This window comes from Penaeus chinensis, chromosome 10 (assembly GCF_019202785.1).
Source record: "Penaeus chinensis breed Huanghai No. 1 chromosome 10, ASM1920278v2, whole genome shotgun sequence".
NCBI classification, from domain to species: Eukaryota; Metazoa; Arthropoda; class Malacostraca; order Decapoda; family Penaeidae; genus Penaeus; species Penaeus chinensis.
This window is the reverse complement of record NC_061828.1, coordinates 29,102,763-29,123,587: the sequence shown is the minus strand read 5'-3', so window position 1 is coordinate 29,123,587 and position 20,825 is coordinate 29,102,763. Positions and strand designations below refer to the sequence as shown.

Here is a 20,825-nt window from a genome sequence, read left to right as displayed (position 1 = left end):
AAGTGTTATAGACACACTTCAGAATAAGGATGTTCAAAAAGTCAGTCGCCATATATGTCATTCTTGTATTTCAGTGTACAAGATATTTTTTTTTTCTCCATTTTGTATTTCACAAAAGGCATTTCATTCTTCACTGAGATGCTGAGAAGTAGGAGACAGCACTGAACTATTTCCACTTATTTTTCATCCTGAAAGTTGAAAAAAATATGTAGAAAACGGAGCAAATCGGGATATAATTTTGTGCATTACATTACAAATATTCGTCAATTGAACATAAGGCAAGAAACATATAGAAGAGATGTAAATGTAGAATTAATATCATTAATGTAATGCAGAATTTAACACATATGATTAACATTGTGTTTTTTTTCATGTCTTCTACTTACATTCTTTTCAGTGTACACAAGGATCAACAGCGTAAAAGTTCTAAGTACAAACGTTTTTCTTGCATTTCAGTGGGTTTATGCAAATGCCGTCCATGTGCTCGTGACCGTCACATTTCTCGCCGGCAGCCTGTCAGGGAGAAAGATGTAAATTATGACATGGATGGTTATGAGTGGAACTATGTATAAGCGTTTATATGTATTTATATGTATATGTAACACATATACATATACTTATACATATATATATATATATAGACACACATACACATATATACATACGCATGCATATATACACACACGCATTTTCCTATATATATATATACATATATAAGGACACGCAGTCACACGCCCATGCGTCCCCATACACATATAAGTATGTGTGGTAGCAGTCTTGCTAAGCTACGTTTAAATCCCACACTGCCACTTAAATGCAGTCTCTAACACGCAAAATCATCATCATCATCACACACTTATCCTTGTATTAGGCTCACCCTCAAGCAGACGTCGCAGCAGCCGCAGTGTTCGCGCTGGGTGCCGTGGATGCAGTCGGCTGTGCCCGGGCAGGAGACGGTGCTGCAATCCTCGCACTTGTGAGCCTCGGTCCTGCAAATACCATGCACAATAGGCATCATAAGAGAGAAACTAACTACATTTGGTGAAGATTAGACGTGCTCAAAGGCCTATGTATTAAAAAAAAAAAAAAAAAAAAAAAAACTGAAGCGAGAAATTAAAGTCATCCTACACCAAGGTCTATATCCTTGTCCTATATTGAGCAGAATTTCCCCCAAAGGACCCCCTCCCCCGCCCTAGGACTCACCCGCACAGGAGAGCGAGGAGGACGACGCCAGCGAGGAGGACGAGAGAGGCGCGCATGGTGGTGGTGTCTGTACGGCGGCTGTTGCACGACTGGCTTGGCTTCCTCGCCGCCTCACGGTACTTATTACAGCGTCGAAGTCGATTTTTTTTCTTATTTTTTCTCTTGTCCTCTTGCTTAACTGCTTCCAGGAATGTTTTTTCAGGGATGTATACAGTAATTATTATTTTTTTAGAATCTTGTCTTCAAAAATAGGAAAATATTTTGATGAACATCAGGTTTGAACTTGATTTAGATACACATAAAGCTTTGAATATATATATATATATATATATATGGATATAAATATAATTATTTTTGTATCTTTATAAACGAATATTTTGTGGTATAGTATATATATTTGAATATCTTATGTATAACTATAGTTTCCTTATATCTAAATTGATAAAAGTGTATTTTAATTTCAACCACATCTATCTGTTTCCATGTAGCGTGCGGACACACATCCAGTCACCCAAAAAACATACATACAAAATGCACAAGTAAACAAATACATATCCCATGCACTCGGAAGGAACAAGGCAAATGCTATGGGGCTTTTAAAGTGCCTGTGAATTTAGCATTTCAGTGTAGGAAAGATACAAATTGGTAGATTAATTAATCAGAAGGAATCAGAAAGAATTCAAGGTAAATGTAAATTAAATTGTTATTTAAATTCAGCTGACTACAACTCACCAGTCAGGGTTTGGTTACAAAAACAAGGGTAAAAATGGATGAAGATAAAGAAAAAAATGTACGTCATTTATGATAATTAAATTCTGTGTAATGTCTGGATAATCTGGTTGACTTGGTCTCGGCATCCTCGCAAATTAATGAACTGTCATTGCCATATTTTTAGTCCATCAACTCGCACATGAGCAGATCCACACAAAACACACACACACACAGAGGACAGCATTTCCATTCAGTGTTTTAATGTATATGGTGCTACCAGCCTTTATATGCCAGCCAGTGACTAGCCCAAGAAGAAGAAAACGTGACGAGGAATGCGAGGAGCGAAGGGGTGACTGGGGTGCAGGAAGGGAACGTCTCACTTTGGGAGCAAAATTACAAAAAAAATGTTAGTCAAATAGGATTTCCTCTCATGTTTTTTTTTTTTTTTTTTTTTTTTAACTTCATGTTCTTTCTTCTTTTGTCTATTTCTTGTTCTGCTCCGTCTTTCTTTTTTTCCCCATTTTGTCTCTCTTCTGCTTTTTGGAAAGTTCACCTTTCCAGCTATAACTTGACTATAAGTCGCAGCCAGATTTTGTTTTGTAACAAATATGTCCTGTTTTTGTATGTGAAAGTTTTAATTCGTTCCTGTAGATTTAATGATAAGCTTTATCTTTCATGCTACAATTCAGAATGCAATGTGTTAGTAATGATAATAAGAGTGAACTTTTGCATTTCTACGATGGTAATAGCTGTCCAAAGCAGTCAGTAATGTAAGCACGGCCCTGAAATTATTATAATTTTTTTTTTTTTTTGTGAAATAACCTTGCCCTTGCGGTGATCTGTTGAAAGGAAGATGCTATTGTTCATTATAATGAACATATTTTATTATTTTGTTACTATCATCATTATCATCACCATCAACCCTCAGTCATTATTCTATTTTCTTTTCTTAAGGAAGAATAATTCTGATATCCTATATTTATATTTTTGATCATGGATTATGGCTAAAAAGACTAAAATAGTGAAAGAGGAGCACATTATTTGAAATAAACAACCTTACATAAGAGAAGAATATTTTACAGTGAGGGAATAGATGAAGCCTTCTTTCGGATTCTGTTCATGATTATTTCATAGCGGGTGAGTCGTTAATGTTTAAGGGCCTACTGGCATGGTGTAACCGACGTGGTCACCTTGTTTCATATCTGTCCAGACCCATACCCTTTTCCTGATATGAGTTTGTGCTGCTAGCCATGTATTTATTCTAAAGTATGTATACAGTTTATATTAAGAACTGTTCTTATGTATGGTGTACTAATATGTAAAGTTAAGAAAGTGTACTGCTTAGTAGCGAGTAAGACAGTATCTCATGTCGTGTCGACCATCAATATTTACAATCTGTTAGGAATCTGTATGTGCATATTCATCATGTAAGGTTATTTTCTATTAATCATCTGTTCTATAGGTAATGTCATCTGTCAAGATATTGATATGATTGATGCTAATTGTGGAACATTTACCGTGTCTCTTATTTTTACGTGTAGGAACGCGCGTGCGCGTGCGGCAGAGAGGAGCGAGCGGGCAGATATAGGCATGTTCATGTAGATGTGTTCCTGAATAAATCACCCTAAACCTAGCATGCTGTGTCGCACTTAGCCATCTTACGCAAACTTTATTGAGGAATGTGGAGAATTTGCGCCAAATAAGTTTAGGACTTCAGTAAACTTGTGTTTCCTTTTCTACATAAAATAATGTAATGATTATGAAAGTGCTATAGACACACTTCAGAATTTGTATGCAACACTGGAATGTTAGAAGGAACTTCCCTGTTTAGAAGGAATGACCCAGTCTAGAATGATTGACACAGTTAAGAAGGAATGGCTAAATCTTAACGGACTATTCTCTTAGGATGTTAAAAAAGTCAGTCGCCATTTATGTCATTCTTGTATTTCAGTGTACAGGATATATTTTTTTCTTCACAAAAGGCATTTCATTCTTCACTGAGATGCTGAGAAGTAGGAGACAGCACTGAGCTATTTCCACTCATTTTTCATCCTGAAAGTTGAAAAAAAATATGTAGAAAACGGAACAAATCGGGATATAATTTTGTGCATTACATTACAAATATTCGTCCTTTGAACATAATGCAAGAAACATATTGAAGAGATGTAAATATAGAATTAATATCATTAATGTAATGCAGAATTTAACACATAATTAAGATGTTTTTGTCATGTCTTCTACTTACATTCTTTTAAGTGTACACAAGGATCAACAGCGTAGAAGTTCTAAGTACAAACGTTTTTCTTGCATTTCAGTGGGTTTATGCAAATGCCGTCCATATGCTCGTGACCGTCACATTTCTCGCCGGCAGCCTGTCAGGGAGAAAGATGTAAATTATGACATGGATGGTTATGCGTGGAACTATGTATAAGCGTTTATATGTAAACACATACACACACACACACACATATATATATATATATATATATATATATATATATATCTGCACATACGCATGCATCTACACACACACACGCATTTTCCTATATATATACATATATAAAGACACGCAGTCACACGCCCATGCGTCCACATACACATATAAGTATGTGTGGTAGAGGTAATGCTTTCTAGCAGTCTTGCTGAGCTGCGTTTAAATCCCACACTGCCACTCGAAGGTAATCATTAATTTTTTTGCTCACAGGTGGTAATTTAGCGACAAAAGCAGGCAGCCGGAATTTCACTGAAGTGAAAAGAGTCCTAAATTACCGAATTATTATTATTATTACACATACACATTCGCACACACGCACTGCCTCCACACACAAACTTACTCGCACCCCCTACACACACAAAATGATGCGGAGAACCCCTAAATGCAGTCTCTAACACGCAAAATCATCAACATCATCACACACTTATCCTTGTATTAGGCTCACCCTCAAGCAGACGTCGCAGCAGCCGCAGTGTTCGCGCTGGGTGCCGTGGATGCAGTCGGCTGTGCCCGGGCAGGAGACGGTGCTGCAATCCTCGCACTTGTGAGCCTCGGTCCTGCAAATACCATGCACAATAGGCATCATAAGAGAGAAACTAACTACATTTGGTGAAGATTAGACGTGCTCAAAGGCCTATGTATTAAAAAAAAAAAAAAAAAAAAAAAAAACTGAAGCGAGAAATTAAAGTCATCCTACACCAAGGTCTATATCCTTGTCCTATATTGAGCAGAATTTCCCCAAAGGACCCCCTCCCCCGCCCTAGGACTCACCCGCACAGGAGAGCGAGGAGGACGACGCCAGCGAGGAGGACGAGAGAGGCGCGCATGGTGGTGGTGTCTGTACGGCGGCTGTTGCACGACTGGCTTGGCTTCCTCGCCGCCTCACGGTACTTATTACAGCGTCGAAGTCGATTTTTTTTCTTGTCCTCTTGCTTAACTGCTTCCAGGAATGGTTTTTCAGGGATATATACAGTAATTATTATTTTTTTAGAATCTTGTCTTCAAAAATAGGAAAATATTTTGATGAACATCAGGTTTGAACTTGATTTAGATACACATAAAGCTTTGAAAATATATATATGGATATAAATATAAATATTTTTGTATCTTTATAAACGAATATTTTGTGGTATAGTATATATATTTGAATATCTTATGTATAACTATAGTTTCCTTATATCTAAATTGATAAAAGTGTATTTTAATTTCAACCACATCTATCTGTTTCCATGTAGCGTGCGGACACACATCCAGTCACCCAAAAAACATACATACAAAATACACAAGTAAACAAATACACACAAACATATATATATCCCATGCACTCGGAAGGAACAAGGCAAATGCCATGGGGCCTTTAAAGTGCCTGTGAATTTAGCATTTCACTGTAGGAAAGATACAAATTGGTAGATTAATTAATCAGAAGGAATTAGAAAGAATTCAAGGTAAATGTAAATTAAATTGTTATTTAAATTCAGCTGATTATAACTCACCAGTCAGGGTTTGGTTACAAAAACAAGGGTAAAAATGGATGAAGATAAAGAGAAAAATGTACGTCATTTATAATAATTAAATTCTGTGTAATGTCTGGATAATCTGGTTGACTTGGTCTCGGCATCCTCGCAAATTAATGAACTATCATTGCCATATTTTTAGTCCATCAACTCGCACATGAGCAGATCCACACAAAACACACACACACACAGAGGACAGCATTTCCATTCAGTGTTTTAATGTATATGGTGCTACCAGCCTTTATATGCCAGCCAGTGACTAGCCCAAGAAGAAGAAAACGTGACGAGGAATGCGAGGAGCGAAGGGGTGACTGGGGTGCAGGAAGGGAACGTCTCACTTTGGGAGCAAAATTACAAAAAAAAAAAAATGTTAGTCAAATAGGATTTCCTCTCATGTTTTTTTTTTTTCTTTAACTTCATGTTCTTTCTTCTTTTTTCTATTTCTTGTTCTGCTCCGTCTTTCTTTTTTTCCCCATTTTGTCTCTCTTCTGCTTTTTGGAAAGTTCACCTTTCCAGCTATAACTTGACTATAAGTCGCAGCCAGATTTTGTTTTGTAACAAATATGTCCTGTTTTTGTATGTGAAAGTTTTAATTCGTTCCTGTAGATTTAATGATAAGCTTTATCTTTCATGCTACAATTCAGAATGCAATGTGTTAGTAATGATAATAAGAGTGAACTTTTGCATTTCTACGATGGTAATAGCTGTCCAAAGCAGTCAGTAATGTAAGCACGGCCCTGATTTTTTTTTTTTTTTTGTGAAATAACCTTGCCCTTGCGGTGATTTGTTGAAAGGAAGATGCTATTGTTCATTATAATGAATATATTTTATTATTTTTTTACTATCATCATTATCATCACCATCAACCCTCAGTCATTATTCTATTTTTTTTTCTTAAGGAAGAATAATTCTGATATCCTATATTTATATTTTTGATCATGGATTATGGCTAAAAAGACTAAAATAGTGAAAGAGGAGCACATTATTTGAAATAAACAACGTTACATAAGAGAAGAATATTTTACAGTGAGGGAATAGATGAAGCCTTCTTTCGGATTCTGTTCATGATTATTTCATAGCGGGTGAGTCGTTAATGTTTAAGGGCCTACTGGCATGGTGTAACCGACGTGGTCACCTTGTTTCATATCTGTCCAGACCCATACCCTTTTCCTGAGATGAGTTTGTGCTGCTAGCCATATATTACTTACTCTAAAGTATGTATACAGTTTATATTAAGAACTGTTCTTATGTATGGTGTACTAATATGTAAAGTTAAGAAAGTGTAATGCTTAGTAGCGAGTAAGACAGTATCTCATGTCGTGTCGACCATCAATATTTACAATCTGTTAGGAATCTGTATGTGCATATTCATCATGTAAGGTTATTTTCTATTAATCATCTGTTCTATAAGTAATGTCATCTGTCAAGATATTGATATGATTGATGCTAATTGTGGAACATTTACCGTGCCTCTTATTTTTACGTGTAGGAACGCGCGTGCGCGTGCGGCAGAGAGGAGCGAGCGGGCAGATATAGGCATGTTCATGTAGATGTGTTCCTGAATAAATCACCCTAAACCTAGCATGCTGTGTCGCACTTAGCCATCTTACGCAAACTTTATTGAGGAATGTGGAGAATCTGCGCCAAATAAGTTTAGGACTTCAGTAAACTTGTGTTTCCTTTTCTACATAAAATAATGTAATGATTATGAAAGTGCTATAGACACACTTCAGAATTTGTATGCAACACTGGAATGTTAGAAGGAACTTCCCTGTTTAGAAGGAATGACCCAGTCTAGAATGATTGACACAGTTAAGAAGGAATGGCTAAATCTTAACGGACTATTCTCTTAGGATGTTAAAAAAGTCAGTCGCCATTTATGTCATTCTTGTATTTCAGTGTACAGGATATATTTTTTTCTTCACAAAAGGCATTTCATTCTTCACTGAGATGCTGAGAAGTAGGAGACAGCACTGAACTATTTCCACTCATTTTTTCATCCTGAAAGTTGAAAAAAAATATGTAGAAAATGGAACAAATCGGGATATAATTTTGTGCATTACATTACAAATATTCGTCCTTTGAACATAATGCAAGAAACATATTGAAGCGATGTAAATGTAGAATTAATATCATTAATATAATGCAGAATTTAACGCATATGATTAACATTGTGTTTTTGTCATGTCTTCTACTTACATTCTTTTCAGTGTACACAAGGATCAACAGCGTAGAATTTCTAAGTACAAACGTTTTTCTTGCATTTCAGTGGGTTTATGCAAATGCCGTCCATGTGCTCGTGACCGTCACATTTCTCGCCGGCAGCCTGTCAGGGAGAAAGATGTAAATTATGACATGGATGGTTATGCGTGGAACTATGTATAAGCGTTTATATGTAATTATATGCATATGTAACACATATACATATACTTATACATATATAGACATATACATATATATATTTACATACGCATGTATATACACACACACGCATTTTCCTATATATATACATATATAAGGACACGCAGTCACACGCCCATGCGTCCCCATACACATATAAGTATGTGTGGTAGCAGTCTTGCTAAGCTACGTTTAAATCCCACACTGCCACTTAAATGCAGTCTCTAACACGCAAAAGCATCAACATCATCACACACTTATCCTTGTATTAGGCTCACCCTCAAGCAGACGTCGCAGCAGCCGCAGTGTTCGCGCTGGGTGCCGTGGATGCAGTCGGCTGTGCCCGGGCAGGAGACGGTGCTGCAATCCTCGCACTTGTGAGCCTCGGTCCTGCAAATACCATGCACAATAGGCATCATAAGAGAGAAACTAACTACATTTGGTGAAGATTAGACGTGCTCAAAGGCCTATGTATTAAAAAAAAAAAAAAAAAAAAACTGAAGCGAGAAATTAAAGTCATCCTACACCAAGGTCTATATCCTTGTCCTATATTGAGCAGAATTTCCCCAAAGGACCCCCTCCCCCGCCCTAGGACTCACCCGCACAGGAGAGCGAGGAGGACGACGCCAGCGAGGAGGACGAGAGAGGCGCGCATGGTGGTGGTGTCTGTACGGCGGCTGTTGCACGACTGGCTTGGCTTCCTCGCCGCCTCACGGTACTTATTACAGCGTCGAAGTCGATTTTTTTTCTTATTTTTTCTCCTGTCCTCTTGCTTAACTGCTTCCAGGAATGGTTTTTCAGGGATGTATACAGTAATTATTATTTTTTTAGAATCTTGTCTTCAAAAATAGGAAAATATTTTGATGAACATCAGGTTTGAACTTGATTTAGATACACATAAAGCTTTGAAAATATATATATGGATATAAATATAAATATTTTTGTATCTTTATAAACGAATATTTTGTGGTATAGTATATATATTTGAATATCTTATGTATAACTATAGTTTCCTTATATCTAAATTGATAAAAGTTGATTTTCATTTCAACATCTATTTGTTTCCATGTAGCGCGCGGACACACATCCAGTCACCCAAAAAACATACATACAAAATGCACAAGTAAACAAATACATATCCCATGTACTCGGAAAGAACAAGGTAAATGCCTTGGGCCTCTTAAACTGCCTGTGAATTTAGCATTTCACCGTAGGAAAGTTAAAAATTGGTAGACTAATCTCTTTCTATTGATCAAAAGAAACTGAAGGTAAATGTAAGTTAAACTGTTAACTTCATCAGATTACAACTCGCCAGTAAGGCTTGACGGAAAAAAATAAAGTATTTATCTACGTAATTTATAATCATCAGATTCTGTGTAATGTAACTGGATAATTTGGTTGACTTGGTATTATCATTATAATATTGTTTTAATTCTGTCAACATATATGCACGGGTAAATCCATACAGAACACACAGAAAAGGCAACATTTCCATTCAGTGTTCTTGGTATGGTGCCACCAGCCTTTTCAAGCCAGCTAATGATCGCTGAAGATCGCGATTAAAATGTAGTCTTCCTCTTCTTGTCAACAGATGAGGAGTCGAAAGTGATAACCCTAAGAATAAAACGTGACGAGGAATGCGAGGACGAAGGGGTGACTGGGGCGCAGGAAGGGAACGTCTCACTTTGACTAAACTGAGAAGAAAATTACAGAAAAATGTCAGTGAAATAGGATTTCCTTTCTCTTTCCCCCCTTTTTCACTTCATGTTGTTTCTTGCTTTTTTCTATTTCTTGTTTTTGTTCTTCTTCATCTTTCTCTTTTTTAATTTTTAACTCTGTTCTACTTTATTGAAAGTTCTTCCTAGCTATAACTTGAGTATATGTTGTGTTTTTGAAAAGATATAGCCTTTTTTGTATGTGAAAGTTTTTCCTGAGATAAGAAGTCTGTGCTGTTAGCCATATATTCATTATATTGTATGTATACAGTTTATATCAAAAACTGTTTTTATGATGCTAATTGTGGAACATTTACCTTTTTTGTGTGAGCATACTTAATTTGCCAATTTAAGAAGATATATTGTTACTCAGTTGTAATGAGCACAAGGGAGGTGAAGTTAGAATGACCCAAAAATTCGTCTAGAAACCACCCTGTATATACCTCACTTGGTCTTTATGCATGTGTATTACTTATATATACACCTCAGTTTTTGTCTTTAGCTATGTAAGATAAAAAGCAATCAATTATTTTTCTAGAAAGATGAAACTTTATTTTATTAGGTTTACATGAAGTCTATATATTATAGTCTATATACTTTTTTTGTTACCCCACCATGCATTCTCTTTATTTAAAGGGTACACTGTTATATGTCAATAGTACTGTTATATAAAGGTTGAATCATTGATATTTTGATAAAGAAAACAATATGTACTATTTTTGTTATTGGACAAATTCATTTAAGTTCTGAAAATTATGCATGTATAGGTTAAGAAGAACTATATGTTTGTACTATACGTGATCTGAGTAGACTTTAAATTTTGAAATATATACAGTACTAAAGCCTGATACTATTGCTATAATCATAGAGAGAGAGAGAGAGAGAGATAGAGATAGAGAGAGAGAGAGAGAGAGAGAGATATCAGAGAAGCGTGCCATACAATAGCCTGAAAGTCTTTTAGATTATCGTGAAATATCCGAGGTAAGAAAGAATATTCAACTGTAATTATATAATTAATAAAATCATAAAATACTATATATTTGATTTATAGAACAAAAGAAAGTAAATATTTGAGATCAAATAAGAGATAAGTAATATGTCTTCTTCACAGCTCGAGACTGACACATGGCACTTGAACAACATCCCGATGTGTCTCTCTCATTATTATTAAGAATTTAAAACCCGTTCAAAGCGTAAGTGTTCATAACATTTATAATTGTATACTATTAAAATGATGTTTAGTCAAAATTACTATAATGTGCATAGAATTACTCAGATTATATATAATAACATAAATGCTATATATAATTTGTTTGGTTGCAAGAAATATTTGGTTCTTTCAAGAAATGATTTGTTTAGATTTATAACTTTATATTGCTTTATCATCCCTAAACTAGAATATTGTTTCTTTTCTAGGAATGGGTTTATTTATTTTTATTTTTTATGGTTTTAGTTTTTTAATTTTTTTTATGTTTTGTTTTGTTTTTATTTAGTTTTGCTGAATATTGGATTTATTTGTTCCTGGTGCTGTACACAAGAATGAAAGAAAGTAACATCTTTTGGGAGCCCAGGAAATGGATAAAGAAAAGACGATAGCTGAGAAGACCAATTAGTGTAAAGAGTGACAGGTTGGAGTACCTGGACATTTTGGTAAATGTATGTTTATTTTATTGTAAAAGTGTAATGATTTATGATTCATAATGTCAACTAAAATTTGTAAGCTTATTAAGTGTTTTGATATTACCCCTTCTCTCAGTTACCTCTAAGGCTGAAGTTAGATTATAAATACCCTGTATGATTCTTCTTTTATAGTGTGGGTTCTTAAGATAACTTTTAGAGAAACCGCAGAAAGGAATTAACAGATAGTGCCCATCTGGATGAAATATTTGAGTGGTTCCCAGAGGGCGCTACACAATGTGTCGTATTAAATTTGGTCAAACCTAAGTGATATCCATCACAATTAATGCAACGCAAGTTATCTCATCATGGAGAAACTTTTCAAGGTCTCTAGACTGGACGTCAACCCAAAGTAACCCACTTGTAGCAGCACGACCCCGCAACCTGAAGCTCAGCATACCTGCCAGGTTGGGTCACATCAGGTCCTGGGCTCATTGGGCCGTGGGCTCCCTTCGTTCCCTGCGCGCTTACACAGCGTTAGTGTACTTAAGCCACAGAATCCGGAACCGAGATCAGCCTTTTTTTGCCGTCTAGGGAGCCTCCCCAGAGATACAGACCAGTACAAGTGGTAGATGCAATATCATCTTTCACACACTGCAGCCAAAGAGTGGAAACACTGGCATCGCTCATTTACAAATAGCGTTGAGGAATGTGGAAAATCTGCGTCTGATAAATTTTGGATTTTAGTAAACCGTGTTTCCTTTACTGTGCATGACTACATACAAGAGTGCAATGGTTATGAAAGTGTTATATATACACTACAGAATTTGTATGTGAAAACTCAAAATGAATTTTTTGTAAGGCACTTGTTAGCTACCAGGAAACAGCATTCAGGCGAACCTTTAGACGAAGAAATTATTAAAGAATCTAGTACTTCTCCATGGCATGTTCAAGTTGTGGTTTTGAAAGACCCTGCTAACAAATATAAAAAGAGATTGCATTGATTATTCTCAATCAGTCAACTTAATTAGAATTAGATGCCTACCCACAACCAAAGGCTGAAAATATGGCCTATGATCTAGCCAAGTATAGTGTGTTTTCAAAGTGTGACTTATAGAATGCATATTACCAAATCAAGTTGAAAGAATCTGATAAGATATTTACTGCATTTGAGACTGATGGGAGTTCCTTTTAGGGTAACAAATGGAGTTGCAGTTTTTCAGTGACAAATGTAAAAGTTAGTACAGCAAGAAAATTTGAAATATACCCTTATCTTGATAACATTACAGTTGCTGGTCATACTCAAAAGGAACACAATGAAAACGTTCAGAAGTTTCTCAAAGTTATCAGTGGCAAGACACTAACTCTAAATAAATCCTAGACCATATTTTCTGTGTCCTCATTAATATCCTTGGTAACTGCATTGACAATGGTATAATAAACCCTGTTTCTGAGAGGCTCTGACCCTTACAAAAGCTTTCTCCCCCGAGAAGTCTTGGAGCACTGAAGAGAGCTGTTGGAATGTTAATTAATTACACTACTTTTCCACTGAGTGAACAAGCTATGGAGGCCTTCACTCAACTCAAAAAAAAAAAAAAAAAAAAAAAAAAATAATATGCCATCCTTCAGTTTATTGATGAAAATTTGTGGTTGTATGCCTCTGCCATTTCAGTTGTGTTAAACCAAGGTGGAAGACCTGTTGCTTTATGTCTAGAACAATACAGGGTAGTAAATTACATTACCCAGCTATAATATAAGCAATTCAGAATTGGAGTCACCTGTTAGTTCGGCAACACTTTATAGTAGTCACTGATCAACGCTCAGTTGCCTTTATGCTTCATAACAGGAAGCGAACCAAAATAAGGAATAGTAAGATTCAAGAATGGGGGATGGAATTCGCCCCATTCACCTATGTGGCTCAAGAAAACAAGAATTTGCTCTATCAAGCCACCTGATCGCAAAGAAATATCCTCGATTAGGACTGACATGTCAGAGTATGAGTATATATGTTCACTTGATCATAATTTTATTCCATGTCTCTTTCTGATTGTCACATTGTTCTGTTCAACATTTGAATGTTAAGAAGGAACGACCCTATTCAGAGGGAATGGCCCAGTTTAAAATAAATTACCTAGTTTAGGAGGAATGGCCAAATCTAGACGGAATATTGTTAGGATAATCAAAAAGTCACTTGCCATTAATGTCATTCTTGTATTTCAGTGTATATTTCAGTCTACAGTATGTATTCTTTCCCATCTTGTTTTTCACGAATAACAAGGTATTTAATTCTTCATTGAGATGTTGATAAATAGGATATAACATTGATGTAGTAAACGGAACAAACCGGGATATATTTTTGTGCATTTCATTACAAATACTCAGTTGAACACATTCTAATAAACATATAGAAGGTATATATATGTAGGATCATGAATGTAAACGTAAACTTAAACGTATCATTAATACAATGGTTTTGTTATGTCATCTACTTACATTCTTTTAACTGTACACAAGGATCAGCAATGTGAGTAGTTCTAAGTACAAATGTTTCCACTGCATTTTGATGGATTCTTGCAAATGCCGTCCAGATGGGAGGGACCGTCACATTTCTCGCCGGCAACCTGTCGGGAAGGTGTATATTATTACATAGATGGCTGTGCATGGAAATACTATGTATAAGCATATATATATGTATATATATGTGTATGTATATATATTTACATATATTAATTCATACATTATGTATTTACGAATATCTATTAATATACATTTTTATATACGTATGTTTATGTATTTATATACATCTTTATATGTAATTATATATATATATTTACATATATTTATATATATTCATATATATATTTATATATATTCATATATATATTTATATATATTCATATATATATCTGTATATATGTTTATTCATATTATATATATATATATGTATAGATATATCTGTATATACAAATACATATACATACATACATATATATGTATATATACATATGTACATACATACATGTATATATATATACATATGCACATATATACAACACACACATGCGTACACATACACACATATAAGTATGTGTGGTAGAGGTAGCGATCTCTAGCAATCTTGCTGAGCTGCCAGTTGAAGGTAACCGGCCATTCCTTGCACACAGGGGCTAATTAAGCGGCAAAAATAAAGAGGCAGCCACAATTTCACTGAAGGCAATAGAGTCTATCACACCAAATCCTAATTATTATTATACATACACACATTAACACACACGCACCCCCTTCACACATAAACACCCCCTTACACACACATCATTACGCAAATTCATCAACATAACATATCTGTCCTCGTTTTTGGCTCACCCTCAAGCAGACGTCGCAGCAGCCGCAATGTTCGCGCTGGGTGCCGTGGGCGCAGTCGGCTGTGCTCGGGCAGGAGACGGTGCTGCAATCCGGGCAGTGGTGAGCCTCGGTCCTGCAAACACCATGCACAATACGCATCATGAGAGAACTTGAAAAAAACGTCATTAGTTGGAGAAGAAACGTGTTCAAAGGCCTGTTTATTAAAAAAAAAAAAAAAAAAAAAAAAAAATCCCCGCGAGACCGACAAAACTGAAGCGAGAAATTAAAGTCATCCTACACCAAGGTCTATATCCTTGTCCTATATTGAGCAGAATTTCCCCAAAGGACCCCCTCCCCCGCCCTAGGACTCACCCGCACAGGAGAGCGAGGAGGACGACGCCAGCGAGGAGGACGAGAGAGGCGCGCATGGTGGTGGTGTCTGTACGGCGGCTGTTGCACGACTGGCTTGGCTTCCTCGCCGCCTCATGACTTATTCCACAGTCGAGGTCAGATATAAGTCTAAGAAAAAATAAAAAGAAGATAGGGCGAGAGAGAGGGAAAGAAAGAAGGAGAGGGAGAGATAGTGAAAGAGAAAGATATATGCGCACAGTAATATATATATATATATATATATATATATAAAGAGAGAGAGAGAGAAAGGGATGGAAGGAGAGAGAGAAAGAGATGGGGGGGGGGGGGGGGGGGGGGGGGGAAGAGAGAAAAATGGTGAGACAGAGAGATGCTTTCCGTCTTCTTCGCGTTTGTGTTTTGGACGTAAATACTTTTTTTTCGCGATTGTCTTTCGTTTATATTGATTCAATGTTCGCCTTTCCTTGTTTCCTTTTTTTTTTATATAATAGATACGAAAAGGAAAAGGAAAAAGATATAGAAAAACAAAAAGAATAAAAAGAAAAAGAGGGAAAGGGAGAAGAACAAGAAGAAAAAAAACACCTGAAGACTACGCGAGAATTTGCTTGCTACAGCGATGGTAAGGAACCGGTTCTGTGACGCACGATGGACGTTTTCCTAGAGCACTTTTGTCCTTTTGTTCTTTTTATTTGGGGGGGTGGGGGTATGTTCGATTTGGCAACGTGGGCGTAAAACGTGGGTGGAATGAGGGTTATTTGAAGGAGCATGTGCGTGGTAGCTTTATTCTATCCTTTCTCTTACTTTCGTTCATGTTCTGTATCTCTCTATCTATTTCTCTCTCTTTCTCTCTCTCTCTCCATCTGTTTCCCTCTCTCTATCTCTTTCTCTCTCTCCCCCTCTCTCTTTGCCTCTCTCTCATTTTCTTTCATGCTTTCTCTTTCTATCTCTCTCATTCTATCCCTGTCTCCCCCCCCCCCTCTCTCTCTCACTCTCACTCTCTCTCTCTCTCTCTCTCTCTCTCTCTCTCTCTCTCTATATATATATATATATATATATGTATGTGTATATATATATATATATATATATATGTGTGTGTGTGTGTGTGTGTGTGTGTGTGTGTGCGAGTGTGTGTGTGTGTGTATCTGTCTCTATCTCTATCTTTATCTATTTCTTTTTCTCTTTCTTTCTTTCTCTCTCTTCCTCTCTTTCTTTCTTTCTTTCTTTCTCTCTCTCTCTCTCTCTCTCTCTCTCTCTCTCTCTCTCTCTCTTTCTCTCTCCCTCCTTCCCTCCCTCCCTCCCTCCCTCCCTCCCTCTCTCTCTCTCTCTCTCTCTCTCTCCCTCCCTCTCTCTCTCTCTCTCTCTCTCTCTCTCTCTCTCTCTCTCTCTCTCTCTCTCTCTCTCTCTCTCCCTCCCTCCCCCCCCCCCCTCTCTCTCTCTCTCTCTCTCTCTCTCTCTCTCTCTCCCTCCCTCCCTCTCTCTCTCTCTCTCTCTCTCTCTCTCTCTCTCTCTCTCTCGGTGTCTCTGCGACGGCTGAGACGTGTTCTCTATTATTGTTAATTTCGGCAAAATACAAATCACAAATCAAGTGGCGCTTTACACAAATGAAACATGAATGTTTGCTGTACAAAGTGATAATCGAGTGAAGATTATATGTTCCGTGATAAAAGTGCAATTGGGTCTAATATTCTGAAGGACCGTAGTATGTTTCCTGGTCATAAAGGCGGAATTTGCCTGCTTCCATGCACTCCGCCTCCTACAGTACGCTTCCCAACCCCGTTGTAGTGAACCATCGTACTTTATTTTCGACTACTGCCATTAATCCATAAAATCAAAGCAAAGTAAGTAAAACTGAACGCCATTACTTCCTAAAATGTCTAGAAGCGACAATGCAAATCCAGTTCCAGAGGAGCAACAAATGCATATGCTTGCAACCATACCCTCGCTGCAGATTCCAACTCGAGGATACCTGAACAAAAACTTCCGCAAGGCTGATTTGCAAAAAACACTGTCGAGACCGAGGCATTTATCAGGTTCAAGTCACCACGAGCGAATTCATCCAAGAAATTATCGATAAAACTCTCCCTCTCCGACGCAACTGCTGCCAGTCGTACGACAACAACAACAGCAGATGAACTATTGCGAAAAGCCCGAGATTTCACAAAAACTGTCGTTACACTAGAAACAAAAGGGAAAGAAATCAAGCTGTTAACCGAAGAGGTGAGGCTACTTCGGCAGCGAGTGAGCGAGCTGGAGCAACGAGCGGAGAGCCGTCGCAGCTGCCTCGCGGACCCCCTTCCTCCTCCGGTTGTTCTTCCTCCTCCTCCTTCTCCTTCTCCTCCTCCTTCTCCTACTTTTCCTCCTCCTCCTCCTACTTCTCCTTCTCCTTCTCCTACTTCTCCTCCTCCTTCTCCTACTTCTTCTCCTCCTTCTCCTACTTCTCCTCCTCCCTCTCCTACTTCTCCTCCTCCTCCTCCTCATTCTTCTTCTTCTTCTTCTTCTCCTTCTCCTCCTCCTCCTCCTCCTACTCCTCCTACTCTTCTTCCTCTTCCTCCTCCTCTTCTTACTCTTCATCTTCCTTTTCTTGCTCTTCCTCCTCCTCTTCTTCCTCTTCTTCCTTCTCTTCTTCCTCTTCATCCTCCTCTTCTACCTCTTCCTCCTCCTCTTCTTTCTCTTCCTCCTCCTCTTCCTTCTCCTCCTCCTCTTCCTCCTCCTCCTCTTCTTCCTCTTCCGCCTCATCTTCTTTCTACTTCTCCTCTTCCTCCTCTTCCTCTCCCCCCCCCCCCCTCTTGATAAAACGCTTCTTAATAAAATACTAGACATTATAGGTTCCATGATTAATGATTTTAAACTAAAAAAGAGTTTTATGGAAGTGTGTGTGCCAAGTGGTGTCCTTTTTTGTCTCTCGTGAATTACAAGCGAGAGTGTGCGACGACAACGAACATCTTAAATGGGGAGAAAGATGGCGTGAAAATAATCGAAACTGAATTGGCATTCAGACCTGGCGCTGGGGAAATAGAGGATCTGTTTCGACGAACAGTAAGGTGACCTCGTGTCTTCTTTAAATAGACTCGGAGTGATAAGGCTTCTAGATACAATGGCAAATCTATGTACATATGTTGAATGCGCAATGACTGGAATACATTAACTTTAACGCCTCCGGGGGAGAGGCGCTTAGCGACATAGTGAACGACACTAGTCATCCCCCCTCCTAGGTGGGACTCTCGCCCCTCTCCCTCCTCTGGTCAGCTGCCTCCCTCTGGTGCCTCGACTGCCGCATGGACGAGGCCCCGACACCATCAGCAGCCCCGAAAAGGATGGGAGTCAAGAGGAAACGACCGAGGAGGAGCGCTGGCACCCTCAGCATTCGGGGGGAGGGGGGGGGGGGGAACCCACCCCGCCACCAGCACAGCTTCTCCTCCTTTTCATCTTGTTGTTTCATCTGCGGCGAATATAACCATCATCAAGTAAGCTGTAGGCTCGATCACAAGATAAAATATGAACTCTGTCATCAACTGGGCCGCATAAAATGATTTTGTACTTAAAAGAGGCTTTTAGAATGTGGTGAAGATGATAATGCCAGACATTTGAGTGGAAGGGATGATGTGAGTATAGGCCATATTAATGCCCAAAGTCTTCTAGCTAACGTCAGTGAAACAAATCTTTTGGCAAAGGAAAGGGACATTGACATTTTATGTGTAAGTAAAACGTGGTTCTACCCTGAAATTTTAGATGACCACGGAACTCTACACAGGTGTGACAAAGGTAGAGATAATGGAGTGTGCATTTACGTAAAGGACACTCAAGACTGACATAGAGAGGACAGAATGGGTGGAGGACGTCTGGGTGAAAGTACAGTCGCACAAGATTCCATCCATAATAGTAGGCTGCATGTACCGTCACCCGAAAGCCTCCGCCAACACCTTATTATATTCTCGATGATTTTAACGATGATTTTTTTCTGCTAACACAAAGCTCAAAAATAATCAACAGTCACAACCTGCATCAGGTAAATGATAAGCCAATTAGGATAACAGGTCAAGCTACTACACTCTTGGATATAATTGTCACCAACCAACCTAACACTATAATCAGACCTCACAGCGTGCCTTATCTAATCATTACCACTATAAATCGGCGCTAACCTAAACACGAGCTAAAATGTAAACGTTTCGCCAATTAAAAAATATTCTCCTGATAATTTATGGAGCTTATTAATGTCTGAATATGTTGGACTGAACAAGAAATTTCACACTGATAGTATAGACACCCACGTCCATATATTTACCAACGCCTTTAAAATTGCTTAGCTCATTTTTACCCTTTTCGCCACAATACTTCATCATAATGCTATATGATCTTTGATGTCTGACGCATTTATTTGTTTTAACCATTAACCATTAGGCAGAGATTCTGAATTATTCGATTGTTATCTGAAAGGGAAGACGCAATCAGTTCGATCAGGGACACATCAGTCCGTAGCGCTCGGTGTATCCATTGGCCTCCCTCGAGGGTGGATTCTTAGCCCAATTTTATTCCTATCACAACATGTCCCAAACTGCAAAATCATCCAGTATGCTGATGATACCCTATTCATTCATTCTGGAAATGTTAAAGACACTAATGCTATAATCTGAAGCGCGTATGAATCACTATATATATTGTCAAAAGATAGTTGAACTTAAAAGGTCTTGTGCTAAATTTTGTTTAAAAAACTCCCCATAACATGCGGATTCATATCGATAACATTAACATTTCTCTAAGTAAATCCCTGAAAAGTCTAGGCATACATTCTGACAACGATATGCAGTTTAATAACCACTTAAACGAAATCTTGAAGAAAATACATTGCACTTTTATATATATTAATCTGATGAAAGATCAACTTAAGGATAGCCGTCATCAGTGCACTTGTCAACAGCAAAATAAATTACGGTTTGAAAATTTTCGGGACTACTAACGATACTGAACTACAATACGTGCAGAGGTTGCAAAACTTCGCTGCCAAGGATGCAATAGGCAATGCCAAGAAGTACGACAACGTCACACCTCTCCCCAAAAAAGTAGCTGGAAATCAAACCGAAACACCAATGCGATCTAGCATTTACCGTCTTCCTCATTGTCAGCTAACAGTTAGTCCCTTGATGAGTATGTACGCTTCTCTCTCTCTCTCTTGCTCTCTCTCTCTCTCTCTCTCTCTCTCTCTCTCTCTCTCTCTCTCTCTCTCTCTCTCTCTCTCTCTCTCTCTCCCTCCCTCTTTCTCTCTCTCTCTCTCTCTCTCTCTCTCTCTCTCTCTCTCTCTCTCTCTCTCTCTCTCTCTCCCTCCCTCCCCCCCCCCCCCCTCTCTCTCTCTCTCTCTCTCTCTCTCTCTCTCTCTCTCTCTCTCTCTCTCTCTCTCTCCCTCCCTCCCTCCCTCTCTCTCTCTCTCTCTCTCTCTCTCTCTCTCTCTCTCCCTCCCTCCCT

The 20,825-nt window shown here is 38.1% G+C and overlaps 4 protein-coding genes across 4 annotated transcripts; all 4 read right to left on the bottom strand.

The window, feature by feature from the left end:
• Positions 1–48: 48 nt before the first annotated feature.
• Positions 49–1,366, bottom strand: LOC125029632 (venom protein 302-like). Its single transcript, XM_047619621.1, has 4 exons — positions 1,204–1,366; positions 878–989; positions 387–513; positions 49–188 (listed from the first exon to the last, which is right to left on the bottom strand). Exons 1-3 carry the CDS (start codon positions 1,257–1,259, stop codon positions 427–429), a joined length of 255 nt encoding a protein of 84 aa, XP_047475577.1. The 5' UTR covers positions 1,260–1,366; the 3' UTR covers positions 49–188; positions 387–426.
• Positions 1,367–3,839: 2,473 nt separating this feature from the next.
• Positions 3,840–5,342, bottom strand: LOC125029984 (venom protein 302-like). Its single transcript, XM_047620191.1, has 4 exons — positions 5,180–5,342; positions 4,854–4,965; positions 4,160–4,286; positions 3,840–3,966 (listed from the first exon to the last, which is right to left on the bottom strand). Exons 1-3 carry the CDS (start codon positions 5,233–5,235, stop codon positions 4,200–4,202), a joined length of 255 nt encoding a protein of 84 aa, XP_047476147.1. The 5' UTR covers positions 5,236–5,342; the 3' UTR covers positions 3,840–3,966; positions 4,160–4,199.
• A 2,778-nt stretch (positions 5,343–8,120) lies between these two features.
• Positions 8,121–9,084, bottom strand: LOC125029985 (venom protein 302-like). Its single transcript, XM_047620192.1, has 3 exons — positions 8,922–9,084; positions 8,601–8,712; positions 8,121–8,248 (listed from the first exon to the last, which is right to left on the bottom strand). The coding sequence occupies exons 1-3, from the start codon at positions 8,975–8,977 to the stop codon at positions 8,162–8,164; spliced, it is 255 nt and encodes an 84-aa protein (XP_047476148.1). The 5' UTR covers positions 8,978–9,084; the 3' UTR covers positions 8,121–8,161.
• A 4,761-nt stretch (positions 9,085–13,845) lies between these two features.
• Positions 13,846–15,529, bottom strand: LOC125029609 (venom protein 302-like). Its single transcript, XM_047619590.1, has 3 exons — positions 15,369–15,529; positions 15,018–15,129; positions 13,846–14,275 (listed from the first exon to the last, which is right to left on the bottom strand). Exons 1-3 carry the CDS (start codon positions 15,422–15,424, stop codon positions 14,189–14,191), a joined length of 255 nt encoding a protein of 84 aa, XP_047475546.1. The 5' UTR covers positions 15,425–15,529; the 3' UTR covers positions 13,846–14,188.
• Between the last annotated feature and the right edge of the window lie 5,296 nt (positions 15,530–20,825).